The sequence below is a fragment of the Python bivittatus genome, unplaced genomic scaffold (assembly GCF_059951505.1).
Source record: "Python bivittatus isolate LINGU-HERP-01145 unplaced genomic scaffold, Pbiv_v1 ctg000140_np1212, whole genome shotgun sequence".
Taxonomy (NCBI): Eukaryota; Metazoa; Chordata; class Lepidosauria; order Squamata; family Pythonidae; genus Python; species Python bivittatus.
The window spans coordinates 1,728,171-1,750,608 of NW_028277043.1; the positions used below are offsets into that span (position 1 = coordinate 1,728,171).

The following is a 22,438-nucleotide window of genomic DNA, read 5'->3' on the forward strand; positions in this document are numbered from 1 at the left end:
ACCAAATACTTTATCTAGAAAAGGCTAATTTAAGGACATAGTTAAAGCATGTCTCTCAATGTTCTTTTCATGAATTCACCTGTATAATTTAAGAAGGATAATTTAGGACCATAGAAATGAGCTTCAAAATGGATGGATGGATGGATTATGCACCAGATAGAATTTCTGCCAGCAGCCTGCAGGCCTGTTTAGCATCTTATTCAAGTTCTCAATAGGTTATCAGTTTTCTTTTGAGTCATCACTCAAAATAATACAAGAGATTCTGGACATCTGAAAACAGTCTCCCCATCTCCAACCACTTGATTTTTAAACCAAAAAGGCAGCTGTAGTTTCAGCATATAAATTGCTGGCTTGTCCCCAATCTACCATCTTTCTGATCAAAACTGCCTTCCTTAGGTTGCTTTTTACCTACAAAAGAAAAGATACTGGGATCCTTGATAATTTTTCCCTGTGAGTAGGAAAGGGCTAGGATGAGAAATCAGCCTTTGCAAAGCTGAAAAAGTCACCAAGCAAAAGGATTCTAAATACCTCAAATTGATGCTTTTCAGCAACAAGTACTGTTCATGCATCTTCCACATAAACCTTCTTTCTTGCTTCTCACAAACAGGATCATTACAAAAATGTCACCTGAGTTTTAATGTCCAAATATTGTTCAGAGATGTAGAACGATTACATTTTTCTATACTGCACTTCCTCCAAGTAGTTCAGGTTATTGTACATAGTGACTCTGCCTCCAGTTTATCTTCCCAAAAGACACATTCAGGTAACTATTGTCTGCATCATAATTGATTGGCTGATTATTTTCTTAACTCCAACCAAATACAGAGGCAACTCCCTGAAATGCTACATAATGACAAGACAGTAAGTTTCTCAGGTTGAAACTATGTTATTGTTTTGTGTTTTACCAGACCAAAACTTATCAAATGACACATAACTGCAAATCAATAAGTTATAATTAACTTGACCATGCTTTAATTAGATGTAAACCAGATGGATATCTAAAACTCCCACTGGTCTTCATATATGCATATATGCTTCAAGTTTTTACCAAACACACTAAAAATATAATTTTCCACAGTCGCATATACCTAGTCCAGTTAAAAATGGAACTACAAAAGTTTACTTAACAGTAACATTAAGGTAAACAATCTACGAGTTGCTATGTATTACAGAAACACATGCAAACACATGCATGCTCAGTTCGAGCTCTGCTGCAATGAAAACAGATAAAATCCACACAGTAGGAAAAAACAAAAGTTTAAGAATAGATTACAAGATCCTTGGAAATATTACAATACCTGTTTTCAAAAATTATAAGGCTAATAAAAGCTCTTTGGCCCACTACAGAAACTGATAGTGTTCTCTAATTCTCACCTTCAGAAAAGCGATCACTCAATTTTCAATCCCCAGAAATTCCCACTAGATCTAAATTCTGTCTATCTCTAGAGAGCTGAAATGCCAAGTGTATTAATCAAAGTTAATTAAGAGACTTTATTACAAGGGCTACAAGCCTAAATAAACATTAAATAAATCACTCCTAACTAATGGGGGCAATGCATCTTTCTCTCAATACCCCTCCACACCCACTGGGGGTGTGCATTTTTACACATGCTTAGAAAATGTAACTATTCAATTTAGAGGCTGTGCAACTCAAGACTGGGCAGCTTACAACTTTAAAAGCTGGAAAACACTGATAACAACAACAACATAGAACATGCATGTCCAGAAGACAACAGATGCTTAACAATTAAAGAAGTATACAGGAGCTCAACACCCACCCAACTGCAAGACTTGGGAGTATAGCCAATTTTCAATTACTTTCTGAATATCATTTGGGTGGAAACCATACAGATCTCTGGGTCGATGTGTTCCAGAAAGCAGGCACCATAGCAGAGAAGGCACATTGCCTAGGTCCCGATATATGGCATTGTTTAATTGAAAGGACCCCAAAACACCCACTTTACCCAATCTTACAGGACAGACAGAAACTACTGGTGATAGGTAGTCCCTCAAATAGCACTATACCATGGAGGGCTTAATGGGTGGTAAACAGGACCCTGAATTGCACTTGGAAGCTTAATGGCAATCAGTGAAGATAGGTTCACACCACAGTATAAATTCATCATATTCTGTAATCCAGCCAATGAAAGAGAAATGAAAGTAAGATTGTTACATAGTTTATCATAGCCTTTTACCCAGTCAAATGACCAGATGATACCTTTTCCAAACATATTCTTGGAGATACATTAGAATATAAATGGAAGGTTTTAAATGTAGTAACATATTAAAAGTTGAGTCCTGCAAATGAAATATCCATTAAGTTTTTAAAATTATTTTTATATAATCCCATCCCACAGAAAACATACTACACAAGATGGGACTTTATTATTTTGGACTGAATCCTGAGAAAAAGAGAAGAACTGGTTAGCGAAAATAATACAATCCTTGTTTGGTATTGGCTTAACATGTTATGATATGTAAAGAACAGCTTATGGTTTATATCTAAACACAGCAAACACAGTTATTCAAATAATCACGGTAAACATGGCTTAGCATACTGTGTGAACCATAACTGATTTCAAGGATTAAACACAAGGATTGTAATTTTCATTAGCCTCATTTTATTATTCATTATTCTCAGACATCCTCATTGGCACATACTTTTACCGATAAGCAGCTCAGAGTTTATATATGCCAGCATTCACATATATTTATGCCATATTAGAAATATGTACATTCCTGGTTTTGAATTTTGCTACCTCATTACACAAATCTCATTTGTACTATCTATTCTAGCATTATCATCATCTCATACGGTCACAAGTTTATACTTACATTAAATCAGTCAACAGCTGGAAGATGTTTAGAAATGTAAGATTTTGAAGTTGAAAAATGGTTTTGTACATGTGCAAACATAAGTAACTCTTCCTTTACAAATAACATAGAAGAGTAATTGATAATCTTGATATTAGTTCCCTATGATAGCCAGTTAATAATGTGAATAATTGGTTGTATTCAGCCTAGCTCAGTTACAGAAAGAACATACAGCTCATTCAAGCAGGTAAGAATTCCTAATTACCACTACAATTGCAGTCTCATATTAATTCCTCAGAGCATCAGTTACTTCACATACAGCCTGATGAGCCTACATATAGCCCCATCTGAAGACTTAGTAAATACAGATGTAAGAAACATCTGTACAGATTTTAAAGGGAAACACATAAGCAAATTGGCGTTGCTACCTCAAAAATCATTAAAGTATACATGTGATGCATTTGCACACCAGCTCTTCTAAAAGAATAGTGGAGCACTGGCCCTTCCTGTCCATGTTTGCATCTGGTTGGTCACTGTGTGAAACACAATGCTGGACTGCATAGGTTGTTAGCCTGTTCCAATTGAGGTCATTTTATATTCTTGCTCTGTTTTTTTTAATATATATACAGTCAGGTCCAGAAATATTGGGACATGGACACAATTCTAACATCTTTGGCTCTATACACCACCACAATGGATTTGGAATGAAACAAACACAATGTGCCTTAACTGCAGACTGTCAGCTTTAATTTGAGGGTATGTACATCCAACTCAGGTGAACGGTGTAGGAATTACAACAGTTTGCATATATGCCTCCCACTTGTTAAGGGACCAAAAGTAATGGGACAATTGGCTTCTCAGCTGTTCCATGGCCAGGTGTGTGATATTCCCTCAGTACCCCAATTACAATGTGCAGATAAAAGGCCCAGAGTTCATTTCAAGTGTGCTATTTGCATTTGGAATCTGTTGCTGTCAACTCTCAAGATGAGATCCAAAGAGCTGTCACTATCAGTGAAGCAAGCCATCATTAGGCTGAAGAAACAAAACAAACCCATCAGAGAGATAGCAAGAACATTAGGCATGGCCAAAACAACTGTTTGGAACATTCTCAAAAAGAAGGAATGCACCGGTGAGCTCAGCAACACCAAAAGACCCGGGAGACAACGGAAAACAACTGTGGTGGATGACCGAAGAATCCTTTCCCTGGTGAAGAAAACACCCTTCACAACAGTTGGCCAGATCAAGAACACTCTCCAGGAGGTAGGTGTATGTGTGTCAAAGTCAACAATCAAAAGAAGACGTCACCAGAGTGAATACAGAGGGTTCACCACAAGATGTAAACCATTGGTGAGCCTCAAAAACAGGAAGGCCAGATTAGAGTTTGCCAAACGACATCTAAAAAAGCCTTCACAGTTCTGGAACAACATCCTATGGACAGATGAGACCAAGATCAACTTGTACCAGAGTGATGGGAGGAGAAGAGTATGGAGAAAGAAAGGAACTGCTCATGATCCTAAGCATACCACCTCATCAGTGAAGCATGGTGGTGGTAGTGTCATGGCGTGGGCATGTATGGATGCCAATGGAACTGGTTCTCTTGTATTTATTGATGATGTGACTGCTGACAAAAGCAGCAGGATGAATTCTGGAGTGTTTCGGGCAATATTATCTGCTCACATTCAGCCAAATGCTGCAGAACTCATTGGACGGCGCTTCACAGTACAGATGGACAATGACCCAAAGCATACTGCAAAAGCAACCAGAGTTTTTGAAGGGACAGAAGCGGAATGTTATGCAATGGCCAAGTCAATCACCTGACCTGAATCCCACTGAGCATGCATTTCACTTACTGCAGACAAAACTGAAGGGAAAATGCCCCAAGAACAAGCAGGAACTGAAGACAGTTGCAGTAGAGGCCTGGCAGAGCATCACCAGGGATGAAACCCAGCGTCTGGTGATGTCTATGCGTTCCAGGCTTCAGGCTGTGATTGACTGCAACAGATTTGCAACCAAGTATTAAAAAGGGAAAGTTTGATTTATGATTATTATTCTGTCCCATTACTTTTGGTCCCTTAACAAGTGGGAGGCACATATGCAAACTGTTGTAATTCCTACACCATTCACCTGAGTTGGATGTACATACCCTCAAATTAAAGCTGACAGTCTGCAGTTAAAGCACATTGTGTTTGTTTCATTCCAAATCCATTGTGGTGGTATATAGAGCCAAAGATGTTAGAATTGTGTCGATGTCCCAATATTTCTGGACCTGACTGTATATTTATATTTATACACACACACACATATACATACACACACACATATTCCCTGAATTAACTGAGAACATGTAATAAAGCTTTCTCCAGTCTAGTCCACATCTAATTCTCTAAATGTGTTGTCTATAACACACAACTCCCAACGTCTCTGGCAACTGTGGCCATTAGGGAAGACTGAGGATAGGTAAAGTTACTAGTTCATCCTTTTCTATAGCCTTACTGAACCAAGTGTCCTCAGCTGCCTTTACTTGTTAGAATTGTTAGACAGAACAATAGTTCTCAAGGATACACAGAAACAAATGACTTAGTTTGCTCCTGCCACATGATTTTAACACTTCAAATTGCTACCTTATTTCTTTTTTCCTGAAGAAAACAATTTTCTGCAACACCCACCCACATCTGCTCTGTCAACAAAGGAGTATGTGGAACCAGATGCTATTAAATCATGTTTCTAGCATTTTAATGGTGCAATTATTTATTTAAAAATAGTATGAACCTGTGCTTTAGCCAAATGGTTTCTAGACCAATAAAAAAAAAATGTAGTCACTGAACACAAGTTTACAATATTATAATAATAATAATAATAATAATAATAATAATAATAATAATAATTTGTCGTGAAAAGGATGAAACAATTGACCATTTGATTAGTGGCTGCAGGAAAACTTCACAAACTCATGACCAAGTTGCCAAAATCATTCATTGGAAATTTTGCCAGAGGCTTGGATTTGAATGTAGAAGAACTACTGGGACCATCAAGTTGAGAAGGTTTTGGAAAATGAGAGAGTTAAGATCTGATGGGACTTGAAGATCCAGACAGGCAGGTATCTTGTTCATAACATGCCTGATATAATTGTTATTGAAAAGAAGAAAGTCTGGTTCATTGATGTTGCTATACAGGGTGATGCTAGGATTGAGGAAAAGCAATTGGAAAAAAATTGCAAAATACTGGGGCTTGCAGATCAAAGTTGAACGCTTATGGAAAAAGAAATCCGCCACTATACCAGTTATAATTGGAGCCCTTGGAACAATACCTAAAGGACTCCCTTGATATTTGGAATTTTGAATTTATCGGACCTGAACACACTAATTTTGGGGGGGGGGGAACCCCTGCTTGGAACTGCCTATATTCTCAGACACTACCTTAATAATTGTGAGGTCCTTGGTTAGGACTCGAATTATTAAGTTTCCACCAGTCTTAGACTGTGAATCTAACTGTAGACTGGCAAATTTTTATATAGGAATCGGTATCATGCAGTAAAATTCAGCTCTTTTAAACAGGTAAGTTCCTAGCTATCACTGCAATGAAATTATAATTATAAATCCACTGAATATTCTGTATCATACAGAAAAAAAAATTGAAGGCTTAAGTCCTAATACATTAAAGATGGGAACACAGGGGTTCTCAAACTTTTGCAATACTCTGAACCCTTAAAATAATAAATGAATTTGTGCAGCCCTCATGAATAAAGCTAATGATCACATTAGGGTTAGGATTGGCTAAGAAATAAATATATCACCAAATAAAGACACTTTCATCATACTTTCTTCTGTGGCCCCTGTCTGTGGTAGCTACCAGGATAAAGTTGTCAGGAGAAAATATAGATTGCAAAAGTGATTCTTCTCAAACATTTACAAAAGTGAATGCAAGGTAAGTATATTTCCAAGGAACTATCATGTCTCACCTGTCTGTTCCGTTCATCCATTATTCTTGTGATCTGTATTTTCTTCCTCCCCATTTTGTCCTGTTTCTCTCTTTATACTCCAGAACCACACAAGTAAAAGGATCCACAAGCTTTGTATCCTAGCACATGGTAGGCATTTCTCTTCCACAACTAAAGCCCAAACACAGAACTGTGCACTGTATTGACTTAGAAATCTAGAATGAAGAAAAGAAGAAAATCAGTTAACGTTAAAAATACATATTTCATATCAGTAATGTTTCTACATTAGTGTTGTGCATCTTCCCCCAACAGTCATTTGAACTTGGAAAATGACATGTCTGCTTTAAAGAGTTGCATTCTCACTCTTGTATGTTCAAAAGCTCCTTTTCCAAATTAAGTCCAAAGCATTAGACAACTCTATTATATATGAATAGCCTTGTGAATTTGGTCCTACGATGCTTTAACATTACAGCACCTGCATTACAAAATCAGGCCTAATTCAGCCATAGAAGCCAAGTCAAGGTCGCACTGATCACCTAATGCTTTCATACGTAAAGAAATCAACAGCTCCTTTTTAAAAACCCTGAGCCAGTTTTTCAGGTATATTATAAGGCAAAATGTATTCATTATTTATTGTGAGGTATTTACATCTTTTAAAAATAAAATTCCTTTAAGTTCTATATTTTATATCGATTGAATCAAAATATTTAGCTTTTCTATCTCACTGTCGACAGGATAAAATTCCTCCCAGTATTGGAAGGAAGCCTCATTCCAATACTTTCCACCAAGAAAAGTCAAATGAAGTCCAACATTTCTGGGCCTTGTTCCATTTTCAGTTTTTTTCTGTGCCTTCTTCCCTGACAACTGTGTAGGCTCACATATAAGATACTATTCAAGAACTAACAACTTTTGAATGCTGTTTAAAAATAAATCCATTTGAGACTTTTCTATGCAGCACTTCATTTTCCCAAAAGGCTATTTCACAGGAACATACGGATTGACAAATAGCTGAGAAATTCAAGGTTATATTCATTACTGTAAAACTTGCAAGTTTTCACACATCACTAACAAGCCAATTACCAATCTGAACATTTCTTTGCTGCTTGCACATTTTTCCAACTGTAACACTACGTCATTGGCCACATAAATGGAACTAAAGGCTTGTAAATTTATTAAAAGATGACCTATACCTAAAAAAAGTACCTGTGCTGCCAATTTCTAAGGTTTTTACACAAAGGATTGCAATACATCATGGTGAAACAGCAAACATGAACAAGCTTTAAGCAAATTAGCCTTTCAGAAAGTAAAAAGAAAATGTATTTTTTATAAACAGTGGGCATGTTGAACAGCAGAATCAAGACAACATTATCTAGCAAATTAATGCTTATAAAGAAGGCACAAAATAGAGAAAATGGGACTCATTCAAGGCAAGAATGAGAGACCCATTAGGCCTTTAATTATTACCAAACTACACCTTCCAGGTACCCTTCACTATTGGCTATGAGGGCTAAAGTGACAGGAGTTATCTTCAGCAGCAGTTGTAGAGTCTAGGTTCCCCATTCCTCTGAAAACAACTATGTCAAAGCACATAGCACAGTACAGAGCAGATGTGATAACTATGAAGAATAATAAGCAAGCACCAATAACAAACTTCAGAAAATGTGGTCCAAATCAGACATTATCTTCAAAAACATGGGTTAGAACGAGAACCTGAAATGTGTCAGAATTGTGCATATCCTTCCTTACTATACTCTGCAACACTATCTGAGCCTACAGAAAGTTAAGAGTCGGCAAAGAGCTCATAAGGAATGAGGAAACTCTTTCACATGATGGCTTGTTCTTCTGAAGTCAATCTGGAAATACCTCTCTTCCAGCTTTCCTGTTTGGATTAGTCTCAATTCTCAGTGCAAAATCAGACACTCAGATTGCCTAGAAAAATACTGATATTCAAAGTACTGTATTCAGAAAACAACAGAATTTCTCGTTCTTTTCAGATTCTTTGGAGATTCATAGCCTTCAGTAGGCTCAGAAGTACTTGACAATCTTCACAACACTGTGCTCTTACCTGGGGACAAGTTGAGCATCAGCGGCAACCTGGAAACCGTACTTGTGTCCCTGTGTTCAAGAACTAATTAGCACTTCTTAGATTTGCCCAAAACCTGCCTACATCAGTGAGCTTTTATTTTTCTTCATACAGGAATTTGGAGGGCTTCTGAAATGTGTGTGGGTATGTATTTCCAATTTAGTAATTAAGAAAGCATATCAGGAGTGAATAAATTGAAGACCACAGTTTCACTGTCAATGTTTTTGAAACATGACATGCCATTGGAATGATCCATTCAGAATTTATTCTACATTTGGATAAAAACCATGTTTTAAAGCAGGGATTGGTTGACTTTCCTTCCCTAGGGTACATGCAGTTTATCAATGTGTTTCTGATTTGCAAGGACACATGGAAACAATTCTACAGCACAGACTTGATAATGGAAGCACTTCCAAACAATAATCACCCTAAAAATGCAACTTGCAAGCCCTACTGGCATATTTTGAAGAAAAAAATAGCATGAGTTGTGTTTCTTTCAGACAATTTGATTTCCTGCTAAATGGCTACTGTTCTCTGCCAAGAATATTTCAGTATTTCAATGAATGCTAAGTTCTGAAGGACTGGGAATAACACCAAGTCTTGAAAAAGAGTAACTGCACATATTACATAGAATAGATATTCTATGCATATCTGCATATGATAGTCTGCATATGTATCTTGCAGTAACTGCTATCCTCTGATAAAAGTCCATTTGGGGTATTTTACAAGCAGTTTTAATCTACAGTTGATGTCACAGAATTAAGACTGAACCATCATTCTGCTCTGACTAATCAAATGTCTTAAAACATAAAAAGCACTTTATTATTTCCTTCTGAAATAGCTGATTAAAAAGGCATTGCACCCAGTAACCACAGGGACAGGCCTACCATTCTTCCCTTCCAGGATGTTTCTTCCATTTTCCACTTTAACCCAGAGCCCTGGGATGCCCTGGTGGCCACCCATTCAAGTACTAACCAAACTTCACCTTGATCACCTTTTCAAGATCAGCCCACTTCAGACAGCTGCTGCTGTCTGCTGCTCAAGTATTTATTCAATCAAAATCAGCAATGTATAGCCAAGTTTTTTAAAAATGTTCTCATTGACATCAAGCAGAAATATGTAATAGGGCCATGTAGTGCTCCAGATATTATTTAGAACAGGTCCTTTAGACCACATGGGAATACAAACACAGCACGTACCTACAATTCTTTAAATTGACGGTGTCATTTCCTAGCATCACACAGCTGCCACGTAAGCCCTGAAAATGATGAAGCTGCTTTAAGGAGTTGCAGATAAGTGCTTTGGTCATGTGCCCATGCACCAGTATTGCACAAACACTAATATATAAGAATATGTAGAACCTCCAACTATAAAAACCCCCCACATACCAGTTATTTCTAAAGAATCTACAATACCTAAGCATGGAACATCAAACAAGACAAAAGACAGTTCCTACATGTCTTTGCAAAATGAGACAACAGGCTAGCACTCAACAGGTTTTTTACAAGACCAAAAAAGATCCAACATTCCTGATAGATAATCCAATAAGCATGGAAAGGTATACATATTGACAGCTAGGAAGAGGAAGATAACAGACTATCCATATATTATACAGAGCATCAGACAGAAATTATAGATGTGTGCCGGGAGCTATGAACTCATTCTTAGAGAACAAGCACATTCACTGAAGTCAAGAAAAAAAGGGATTCAGAGATGGCTGTAGATAACACTTTTAGAGACAGATGCCATAGATAGTCTGAAAGACAGGAATAAGTAGCAGTCAAGTTATCATATTGCATATCTGCACAAGTGACATAGAAAGATGTAACTGTGTGATTCAGGAAGCAAAACTTAGGTTGCAAGGTATAAGGTTCAATGTAATTTCCCCTTGAAATGCTTTTTCTTGCACATATTTATTGACACTTCTATAGGAGTTTCTAATCAGTTTATCTCAAGGAGGATATTGCTGAATTGGAAAAGGTGGTAACAATAACTAAAGAAAACAAAGGTTATAATGAAAGTTTACAGGATTTAGAGCTTTTGAGAAATATATTCAAGAGAGGGAAAGGATGTCAGAGTTGTATAAAATTACATATGATATGTGGAAAGTGTACAGTTTTCCCCTCTGCTGTAATTTTAGAATAATGGGAGTTTCAGAACAAAATGAAATACTTCTTCATGGAGCTTAGCATACAATAAATGAAGTTCACTGTCATATGATGCAATAATGGCTACCAACTTACATAGCTTTAGAAGGGCAGAGAACAAGGTTATCAATAAAAATTACCCATAATAATTATGATATGTTAGCACTAAAGCCAGGTATTTTTCCAGAAGCTGGTTACTGTGTGATTCCAACACAGCTCTTATGAACTTAAGAAAAAATAATAATAAAACAGCCAACCAGTGGTAAAAGAGAGCATTTTGTATGGGGCTACTGTGGGAGGCAGGAGATAAATCTGTGTGCGATAAATCTATGTTATTTAAATTCCATGAAGCTATTATTTTCCCCATTAAGAAAACTAAAACATATTTGGGTTTTTCTTTTTCAGTAGCATATCTGAACATTTTATGAGAAGCAACATGTGGAAAAGGCAATCAATCTCACTTTCTCCAGAGTCACAGCTACAACTTAAGTGCTCCTACCAAAAATTGCTTTTAAGTCTAAAAATAGGAGATCCAACCACATATCTCCTGCCTTCTAATCTTATCTAAATGGTTAGGCACAGGGCAAGGGAAGAGGTATAAAACAGACATCAGTTTCAGAATACTACAGTGAAGAGGTGTCATTTTCAAGAATGCAGTTTCAGGCTGTATAGTTCATAGTTTTATACACATACATACTATGTAATATTATAGTGTGTATATATATTTATTTGTGCCTTTGAATCAGTATTGGACAAGACTCTGTAGTTTTCTTGGCAAGATTTCAGAAGTTGTTTGCCATTGTATTTTTCCTAGGGCTGAATATGTGTGACTGGCCCAAGGTCACCCAGCTGGTTTTGTGTCTAAGGCAGGACTGGAACTCATAGTGTTCTGGTTTCTAGCCTGACGCCTTTACCACTACACCACACTGGCTCTTATAGTATTGCATAGTATATAGTTTATGAGAATAGTTTCCTTCAAGTAGAGCTCAGCTTCTGGTGACTGTGTGGACATGCTCCCTTGATAACAACATGGAATTGGTTTGCCCGTGCCTTCTCTTTTACAACGTTTTTCAACTTCCAAAATCTTTCCTATACCTCTAGTACTTCCTGGAAGTCTCCCATCCAAATACTAACTAGGCCCACTGTAGCTTCATTTTTTGAGATCAATGAACACTGGCCAAGTGTTGGCCTCCGCTTTGACATAATGTACTAAATTGTTAGAAATTATACTATCTTCTGGTTACAACTTGTTTAGAATCACAGTGTACGCTACAGCACTGGGCCCTTGAAAAGCGTCCACACCTAAACAGAGGAGCAAATGAAAGCAGTCTATGAGAAAGCAATCTGAGACAGTGAAAATAAAGAACCTACAGTTGCTTGCCTCCAAACAACCCCCAGGAAAATGCATCCGGACTGAACCCATTTTTAAGTGGGCAGGTCCACCCACAGGTAGACTGGGCCAACAAGATCATTCTCATAAGCAGGATTTTACCAAGGGTGCTGTTCTGTGTCCCAGGTTATTTTGTCAATGCAAAAAGCCGTTTCATCTGAAGTGCCCTATAACTTCTGCCTCTTCCATTTAATTTTGAAATGCTAATCTAGGGCTATGTGTAGGAGGATGGTTCCAAAAGTAGTGTGCACTGCATCCCCAAATTCTTTAAACAGAAATACTTCTGACCAAATATTATATCTTAATGGATGGGCAACAGTTTACTTTTAATTATGATAGATTTCTGACAGTACTGTCAAAATGTTAGAGCTCCTAGATAAAATTGTCAAAATTCCCTCCCCCTTACAGATTCTCAGTGGAAAAAACATACTGGGAAAAAAGTAAAAGAAGACTATCATTGGTAGCTATTCTAGTCATATAGCGTTGAACCAAACATATATTGCCCCAAGGAAAGTAGAAAATTTGTGTTTCAGAAACATGGCAAGACTCAAGAGTATAACTCCTTAGCAAATTAATTTTGTCTTATGTTTTTCATTCAAAATCTATTAAAAATGTTATTTTTCTCCAGATTTGCTTAAAAATAACTTTAAAAGTAACTATGAATAAAATGATTATTTGCCTGATTTCAAGCAAGAAAACAATTTTAAATAAACAAAACAAAAAACCCAACTTATTTATTAACTTACAGTCCAAGACCAAGTCACAAAATTTAAAATACAGCACATCATTAATACTTATGTAATAATACAGACCTATATGACAAAGAAACCCTATAAAATTAGCAATTCACTGGAGGCACCAAACCCAACTATCCAGATGTGTGATGTGAGTTTCATGCAAGTTATATATTTTTTTTTTCCACCAGTGTTCAAACAGTAAACTGAAATCAAGATACGGGAACTAATTCAGCATTATATATAACAAAACACATTGTGCTTGCATCATCTTATTTTACTAAAGGAGTAAAAAAGCTCATTTTTATTGCTTATGCACTCCTTCCTTTTCTGCTCTGGCATTCTAGTAAGCCAGAAAGTCTTCAGCCAAACTTAAAGCAGAAAGCTTTAGGTTTCAACTGGAAAGGTATGTTTCTAGCTTTAGAAGAAGGCAATTTCAAATCATGGTTTAGATTCTGGTTTATTCTGAAGCTCCCAAACAAGTTTTTTTTTTTTTAGAGTTAAGGTTATAAAACACCAAGGTAAACTCTAAAATGGAATGCTTTAATTGAGGTACAGAAATATTGTGCTCATACATGCACGCCACACTACATTTTGAATACCTTTAGAGAAAATTATCTACATGATAAAATGTCCCAGGAAACAAAGTCTATTGTTTTTATATAAACTGTATTATATGTTAATGGTTTTATTTCTTACAACCCAGCTGAAGCAAAGCCAAATACAAAGGAAAAAAATACCAAAAAGTATTTCTTTCTTTAAACAAGTTGTCTGATGTCACATATAAATTTCCTTCAAATAGCCCAACCACAAGGTAACACTTCTGTCCCTTTAAGAGGAGAGATAACTTTAGTAAATCCAATGTCCTCATATCTATTAAAAATAAAGAAAAATAATTTCAAGATAAACTTACAACTAAAGTATAATTTTCAGCTTGAATTCAAATTATTAGAAGTCTTAAGGGCTTACTGAATGACAGTATGCCAAAATTAGAAAGAACAAAATCAGATAAACTGCTGATTGTTACTTTCTAAACTAAAATTAAAAAAACACTGTTACATTTAAAATGGAATGGGTTTTCTAATCCTTATTAATAATTTCCATTTTAAAAGAAAAAATGGTAAACAACGTCCATTACCATTTCTGACACTTAAAATTAGTGAAATGGGAGCTATGTTGATTTTTATTATTATACCTTCCCTATACTTTTATCTAATTTTCAGTGCAGTTCAATACTCCCACCTGCTGAATCTCATGACATATTGGAACAGACAAGGAATCATTCCATATACCTTTAACTATGCAGTGGCAGTAACATGCTCACAAAATCCCCTTATCTCTTCTATTAAGAAATTAATTTGGATAGTGCTCTTCAGAAAGAAAATGAACAGGACAGGTGAAACTCTATTGTTTTCTGGTCAGCCATGAGGCTGTCACCACAATTTAAAAAATCAGAAAGAGCAGATAGTAGTAGATGGCTGATATATGTGTGTGTGCATGGCTCATTCTTTTGTGGAAGTGTGAACTATTCAGCTATTTCTAACAGAGTTCTACCCCCAAAGGAAGGGAATATTAGTATCAATAAATTAAAGCATAATCCTCAGTTATACTGAATGCAAAGAACTTCTGATGTATTAGCATACTAATTCATATATTTTAAAGGAGAGCCAGGTTGATGTAATTACCAGGCTACAAACCAGGAGCCTGTGAGTTCTAGTCCTGCCCTAGGCAAAAAGCCAGCTGGGTGACTTTGGGCCAGTCACTCTCTTTCAGCCCTACGAAGCAGGCAATGGCAAACCACTTCTGAAAATCTTGCCAAAAAAACTGCAGGGACTAGTCCAGGCAGTTACTAGAAGTCATCACTGACTTGAGGGCAATAATCAATCAATCAATCAATCATAAAAATAAAGTTGTCAAATGTTCTAAAAACATTTATGTTTCCAGAAATGTTGTAGTTAGGGGCCTGCATGCTATATTAAACGGATAAACTTTATTTAGTAGGCTTATATCTGCCACAATCAAGAGATGCTTATTATAAATGTAAAAATAACCAAGCAATACTTACCTATAAACACGTAATCAATCAATCAATACCAATGGCAACAATTCAGCCCCCTCCAAGACTCACTTGCCTACGGATACTTTAAAAACTAAAAGGTGATAATGACTGTATTTTCCAATATCATGTTTTATGAGCAGACACTACAAACTGGTAATAGTGGAGTTATAGTGCATGCCAGATGCTTTTGCAAATCTAATGCAACAGAAGGATGAGTCCCTGCCAATTAATCCAAAGTTGGCAGTACATCCTCAAGTCTTTCGCTATCTCCTTGCCTGAAGAACTATAGCAGCTGAAGCAATGTCTGCTTATGATTGGCTGGCAACAGCTGAAATACCAACCACCACACGGGTCTACTATTTCAATCTGCATCAGCAAAAAGTGGGGGCTGGTGAGTAGCAGCATAGCTTGAAATTGTTATTCATTTTTAATTTTTTAACTGTTTTTTTCTTGCTAATTCACAGCATGCCTTTGATCAGTGTTTTGAATCCAGTGCTTACTGTATCAATTTAGTGAAACGTTTTAGCAATCTTTCTTCTCCCAATAGCTTCTCTTGTTCTTCCACAGTTCAACTAACATTTAATCAGTAAGAAGTAAAACATTATTTTCCACAATGAATACACAAATAAAACCTCACTAAAATGAGTAGCACTAAAGTTATTAATTTTTTTTATTAGTCTATTAAGACCTCTTCTCATATAATCATTTAATACATGAATTGGAAGCACAATCCTAATGTCTATATGCTGGGTTTATAAATCATGCTAAGTCAAAATGTATTAATAAACAAACTTCAAGTATGACTGCCTTATTGTTTTCTGAATATCTGTCCTAATCAATATTTTTATACAAGTATGTTTTGCAGTTACAGAAAAATAAGACATTTATACAGGATTTAAAATGTGTCTAACACTTAAATCAGTTTATCAAATCTTGATTTAAGTTATTAGAAAGTTATAAATTCCAAAATGTTAACAATTTGACTACAGCTACCTTTGTATTAGCAGCACAAAAACTAGATACTAGGGCATTTCAACTATAAACTAGAGAACTTTTAGCATTGTATATTTAAATTCATACTAGTATGGGCCATGTGTCTTATGTGAGACTAACTGATCAGCTCCCAGAACATTTAATTCAAAATATTTCATAATAAGAATTTACTGCTAGGAGCATACAGCATTCATGCTGAAATATTTATTTTGGCTCCCAAATTTTTAACATTTAAAACCCTAAATTAAGGCTCTCCTAGTACATGCCTTTTCTCTTACCAGCATGCATACACATGGAGGTCAGATAGGACCCCTTCCTGTGTATCAATGTAGAAAATGCATATTCTCAGTGATAGTATCCTTGTTACAGAACTCTGTTGTGGAATTCAATAGAGTCCTGATTTTTCAAAATATGAATTGAGACAATATTGTTGGTGTGACCATTGGGAACAAAAAATTATTTTCCTTTTGGGGGGGGGCATAGATTTAATCTTATGGTTAAATCTTTGTCATTCTAAAGTTTGCAAAAGTCTGTGAAGACTTATGTTAAATAGTATGTCAGGCAAGTGGTACCTACTGCCAACAACAGAATAATTAACTGATAAATGGTAAATCTGAATTGGATATTCTCTTTCTTTTATTGGTGGAAAATATAAATGGAATCTCTTAAATTATATTGGTTGTCATTTACAGACTTATGAACAAAGAAACAGAAGAAAGCAATGTAGCATATTTCTAACCTGAGAAACTTTTATTCTGTTATCCCATTCAATGCTGCTTTTCATGCTGGACAAAACAATCGTAAATACTTCTCACCAAGCAGATGCACATCATTTACCAAAACACAAGGTGACTTATAGAAATCAAATTTCTCTCTCAGATCTACTCTTCAAATGCAGTTACCAAAGTTTTTAAATGGAAGATATGCTTCATAAGAGAGTACAGCTTCTGATGTTTCAAAGGGGCCTGAAGACCTGGCTTTTCAGCCAGGCCTTTGGCAAGGATGGCTGAAGCCTCCTTTTAACCTAGGTTGTTTCTTTTGTTTCCACCTGGCTTGTTATTTTGACATCTCTACTCTTTTTGTTTCTTGTTTTTATTGTCTTAATGTTTCATGCTTTAAATCATTTGTTAAATGCCCAAGAGTCACTGGGAGTCGGGCAGCATATAAATTTAATGCATAACAATTACAATAATGTAAGAGTAAACACCATTAAACTTAAATAACTTATAAACAATCCTATGTAGGATTTCATTAGAAGTAAAGAGCAATGTACAATAAAACTTCCAAGGTAAGAAATATTCCTTTTAAGTATTACAAATCCTATTGCAGGAAAATAATCTAATTTTTAACAAATGTTTCTTCACTGAAATATAAGAAGTCTTCTCCCCTGTCCAAAGGCTGCATTTTTATTTCATTTTATTTGTGCAGTTTTCTTGGCAATATTTTCAGAAGTGGTTTGCCATTGCCTTCTTCCTAGTGCTAAGAGTGAGTGACTGGCCCAAAGCCACCCAGCTGGATTTGTGCTAATGTAGGATTAGAACTCCTAATATCTCAATTTCTAGCCCAGTGCCTTTAACAACTACATCAAACTGGTGCTCAGAAAATATATAATAGAGACAAAATAAAATCACTAAATTAGTGAATTACTTTTATAGTAGCTTATGAAGCTGAACTTGTACTTGCTACATGTTTAAAGGTCAAAAACAAGCATTGCTATAAGGGTTAGGTGCAGTCATTTGTAATCTACCTTACTTTGAAGTCCACATTACTGTATGTATGTATGTATGTATGTGTGCATGTGTGTATGTATGTGTGTATGTGTATATCTATATCTATATATATCTGTATGTATGTGTACATGCACACAATTTATTATCAGCTCAAATCAATCCACTGCAGGATGAAGGCGTCTTCAATGAAGGTTATGGACCATAATCTAGCATACTGATTGAATGCAGGTTGGCAATGTTTTTCAGCTTCCTAGTCTCTCTCTCACACACACACACACACACGCATGTGTGTGTATGCGTATAGCCAGAGGTTTATAGGATGAAGTTGATGTTATCTGTAACTGGAATATCTCAAGTCATTTTTCTAATTTATTCTCTTGAAAGAGCAAAAATTCAAACAGGAACTAACAACCTGAAACCACAAAAGAATGTGTGGTAAGTAGTTAACTCCTCAAGATGCAGGTGCTCTTGCAGCTACAAGGCTAAAACTATAGATGAAGAAGGCACATTACCTCCTTTCCATAAAACACTGGGAAACTGTAAGCAAGCATTTATTGAAAAGTTATCCATATTGCCAATTTTAGATGCTATGCATCTAAAGTAATCAGGAGAGATTTAAATAATATTGTTCTGTAGAGTTTTGGCAGCATAAGCATAAAAACACACTATTAACTAGTCTAGAAATCTTCTGTCTCAGACGGATTACCTGGTTGTGTAACATTATATGTAGCAGCCACATTCACATACAAGAAGCCACTAGAAACAGAGATAGTCCTGACGTTTCATTTGTAAGTTCTCTGCCACTACATCTGGTTTTTTACTCCTGCTTGCTTCTTCCTACTAAGAGGAGTTGTGAAGTTAATCACAATCCGTACCAACTAGATCCTGGCTTACTGCATTACTTATAAAGCAGAGTCACACCTTGGCTTGTTTTTAGCTTGGGAAAAAAAGGCAACTGAAGGAGCACCTGATCAAGATGTATAAGATCATATACAGCATAGAAAAAATGAATAGGGAGAAATTGTTGTTCCTTTCTCAAAACGCTAGGACTAGGATTCAATCGATAAAGCTAGTTATCACAAGCCATGGTGATAACTAACTTGGAAGGCTTTAAAAGATTATTCAATAAATTCATGGAGGACAAGTCTATCAAGAGATACTGTTAGTTTTGAAGTCTCAATGCTACTTTTGATTGATGACATGATTCAAATACAAACTGGAGGGTCCAATGGCAGAAGTGGAATTTATTTCTCCATCTCCTGCTTAAAAGTATTCCAGAGGTATCATCAGAGCTGCTGTAATATACAAAATGCAGAACTAGGATGGAGCCTCACCTGATCCAGCAGGGCTGTTATTATGTTCTCTGGGCAGAGAAATCAGATCCAATTTAAAATTATTTAGAAGAGTTATTGTAAAAATCCCCATTTATTACAACCCAACTATCCAAGTATATCTTAGTTTTCAGATCATTATGGTTAAAATATACTATTCAATACATATTCAAACAAGGATGAATTACTATTCTTCACTTCAAAAGGTAAGGGCAAACACCATCATGTGCCAAGCATTATAAAATTCTAAGCAAGTCCGACTTAATGACTTCATTTCTGTAAGGGTTTTAGCGACACTGTAACAAATCTTCCATTAATCTCTCCACAAGGGAACATGACTGAAAATGAAACAAATGAAGGTACAGTAGTATGACTGGGCTTTCTGTCAGTTTTGCCAGAATTTTCAGCACTCTAGGCTGAATATGATAAATAACTATAAACCCATTACATGATACAATAAAATTTTTAAAAATGCATTTGGAGTATTTTTACATATCAGCACTGCATCTATTTCTCCAAGAATTTTTTCATCTTATAGAAAAAAGGTTCTTGATGAATCGTTTCATAACCTTTTGCATTTACTTACAAGCAGGTAGGTATGCAGCAGCTTACTCAAAAACTGAGCGTATTAAAAGTATTTAACTCACTACACAGTAGGCATAAGTATAAGATTGCCGTAGTTGAATGTTTGTTTTCAACTGCCACTATATTTTACTCATTCATTGGATCCTATGCCAGATACAGTCAACCACATGTAGTACATTTCAGCAAGTCTTATTTAAGGAAAACTTGGGAAGCAATAATACCTACTAACAAGCTTGTCATAACCATACAGGAATCAGAATTAGGATGGAAGGGAATTTTTTATCACTTTGGTGGACATGTAATAAAGCTAAAAAATTTTGGACTCAAATACATATATTAATCCACAAGATTTTTTAAGTTAATATACAGTCAAAACCAGAGACTTTCCTTTTGGGGCTGATTGATAAACAACTGGAAAAAGCTCATAGACCTTTGTTTCTATATATAATAACTGCAGCTAGACTTTTATATGCTCAAAGGTGGAAAGATTCAACATTACCTACAATGGAAGAATGAGATGGCAAAATTGACAGCTTTGCTTAGAGAAAAAACATTGATGAACTTTAATGCTAATTGGAAGCCTCTTTGGACTTTTTGCAGGGAACAGGAAAAAAAATGAAATTATGAGATATGGATTTGATGGTTAGTTATATTAATAGATGTTATATTAATAGATTATACAAAATATGTATATTAAGATGTAGTTTTAGAATAAGAGGTTATTGTACGATTCATTTATATCTGCTGTATAAGAAGTCAGAAGTCATTCTTTTTGTATTTCTTCTTTCCTCTTTTCTTCTCTATTTTCTACCACTTGTTTTCATTCTTTATTTCTAGCTTTCTTGCTTTCTACTCTTCTTCTTGATTATTAGTTCCTGTTATTTATCCTTTTGCTTTTTAAAACTTAATAAAGTTCTTTAAAAAAAAGGACTTAGGATAGAATGAGGAAGGTAAAGTGAATAAGAAACTGTGCTGATTATACTGTAATCGAATCTTTCAACTGAAATAATACATAAATTTACTTACAGTAGACACTCTGTGTCAGTTGATAAACTTACAGAGTTCCCATACAATAGGAAGAAAATAGATTTCATTTAAGCTGTACCTTTTACAATACATTTACATTCAGTTAATCTATTGCAGTCATCAATCTGTTCAAAGAACTTTCTTTGAACTAACTGGGGAACTTTAATATGCCTGGACTTTATCATAGCTCATATCAAGATTACAGTCCATGGGCTTGTATGAAACCTCAAAAGGCCATTTGCTTTCATCAATGCTTCACCAATGTACCCCCTTGAGGTGTGCTGTACAAAATGAAGTGGCTAAGCATCACATCAGGACATCTGTGCCATGCAAATGCTGGCCTCTGGCAACCTCCTCCACATGCTTTGTGAAATAGGGTTGGCTGAGAGACGGTGGCAAAGCACCTTGCTTATCTGCATCACAGCACCAACCGATCATGCCAGGTTAAGGTGCTGTGTTGGTTCTAGAGTACCCAGGTCTACCTTTAGCTATAGAAGCTCAGTGTCACTGAGTTTGAACCAGTCACCACCGTCTCTCAGCCAAACCTATTTCACAAAGCTGTTGTGGAGAAAAAAAAAAAAAGGATTAAGTATGCCACCTGGATCTCCTGAACAAAAAAGGGAGGATGTAACATTAACAAATAAATAAGAGGGAATCACACATCATACAGCCCTAACAATTTGGACATATGTACAGCAACTCTTCCTGCAAAGCAAGAACTTTAGCAGCAATATATATGACTAATTAGCTCTCAGAATTTTGTTCCTCGAGGCTGATCCCCAGAGCCCAGAATTCTGCCTCCTCTTCTTCCATCCAACTAATCCCCAAGTACTGTACTAGGAACACCCATGCTTATTTTCAAAGGCCCAAAGGTCAGGTAGCAGTACCACAACACTTGATAAAGGAACAAACTTCTTCCACTCAAGTTACTGCATTACAGCTATTCATACGACAGCACATTGTTATTTGTAGAGGTTCATTTGAATATAACTTATTCCAGCCAACTCAAACTATCCTTTCCAATCCATATGCATTGCAGTTTACATTCAAATACTGTACTCCAAAAGATAAACATATCCATTATTCTCTCACACATGCAATAACATATACTAGCCACTAAGCTATAACTTACCTATGAAAACAAACATTCATAATGGTTGTACCTACTTTTGCTAGCAGCAATCTTTCAGGCTATTTATGTTATTTTAACTGGAGCCAGTTGAATCATTTTTTAAAAAAGAAGTTAAAGCAGAATTAATATATTGGTCCTAAAGCTTTGATGGACTACCCATAATTTCCTAAAGAATTCCAAATTGTAGCATGGCTTTTTATTTTCTAATCACCAGTTATGTCAACCAGCAGTCAGACTGAAAACATACTTTAGTTTCAAAACAGGGAGGCTAATATAAGGAAAATTAACTTCAGCTTCATAGCCTCCAAGTTTCAAGGCATATGCTGTGGAAAATTTCAAAAATTCAGAACATGTTGTTATATGTTTGAGCCATAATTTGGAAATAAATTATCAACTGTTATTGGTACAATCATCACTGAGAAAAAAAACTATGAAGACACAAAATATATAGGGAATGGGTACAGGGAGTGAAGAAAT

General features: G+C 35.8%; 1 protein-coding gene across 7 annotated transcripts in view; it reads right to left on the reverse strand.

The window, feature by feature from the left end:
- The window catches only part of MEF2A (myocyte enhancer factor 2A), a 77,759-nt gene that overhangs the window by 50,311 nt on the left and 5,010 nt on the right, over positions 1-22,438 (reverse strand). For all 7 annotated transcript variants that reach the window (XM_088136422.1, XM_088136420.1, XM_088136418.1 and 4 more), the window contains exon 2: positions 6,773-6,966. In XM_088136422.1, coding sequence (XP_087992548.1) covers positions 6,773-6,826 — 54 coding nt within the window. In that variant the 5' untranslated portion in view covers positions 6,827-6,966. The remainder of the gene's footprint in view (positions 1-6,772; positions 6,967-22,438) is intronic.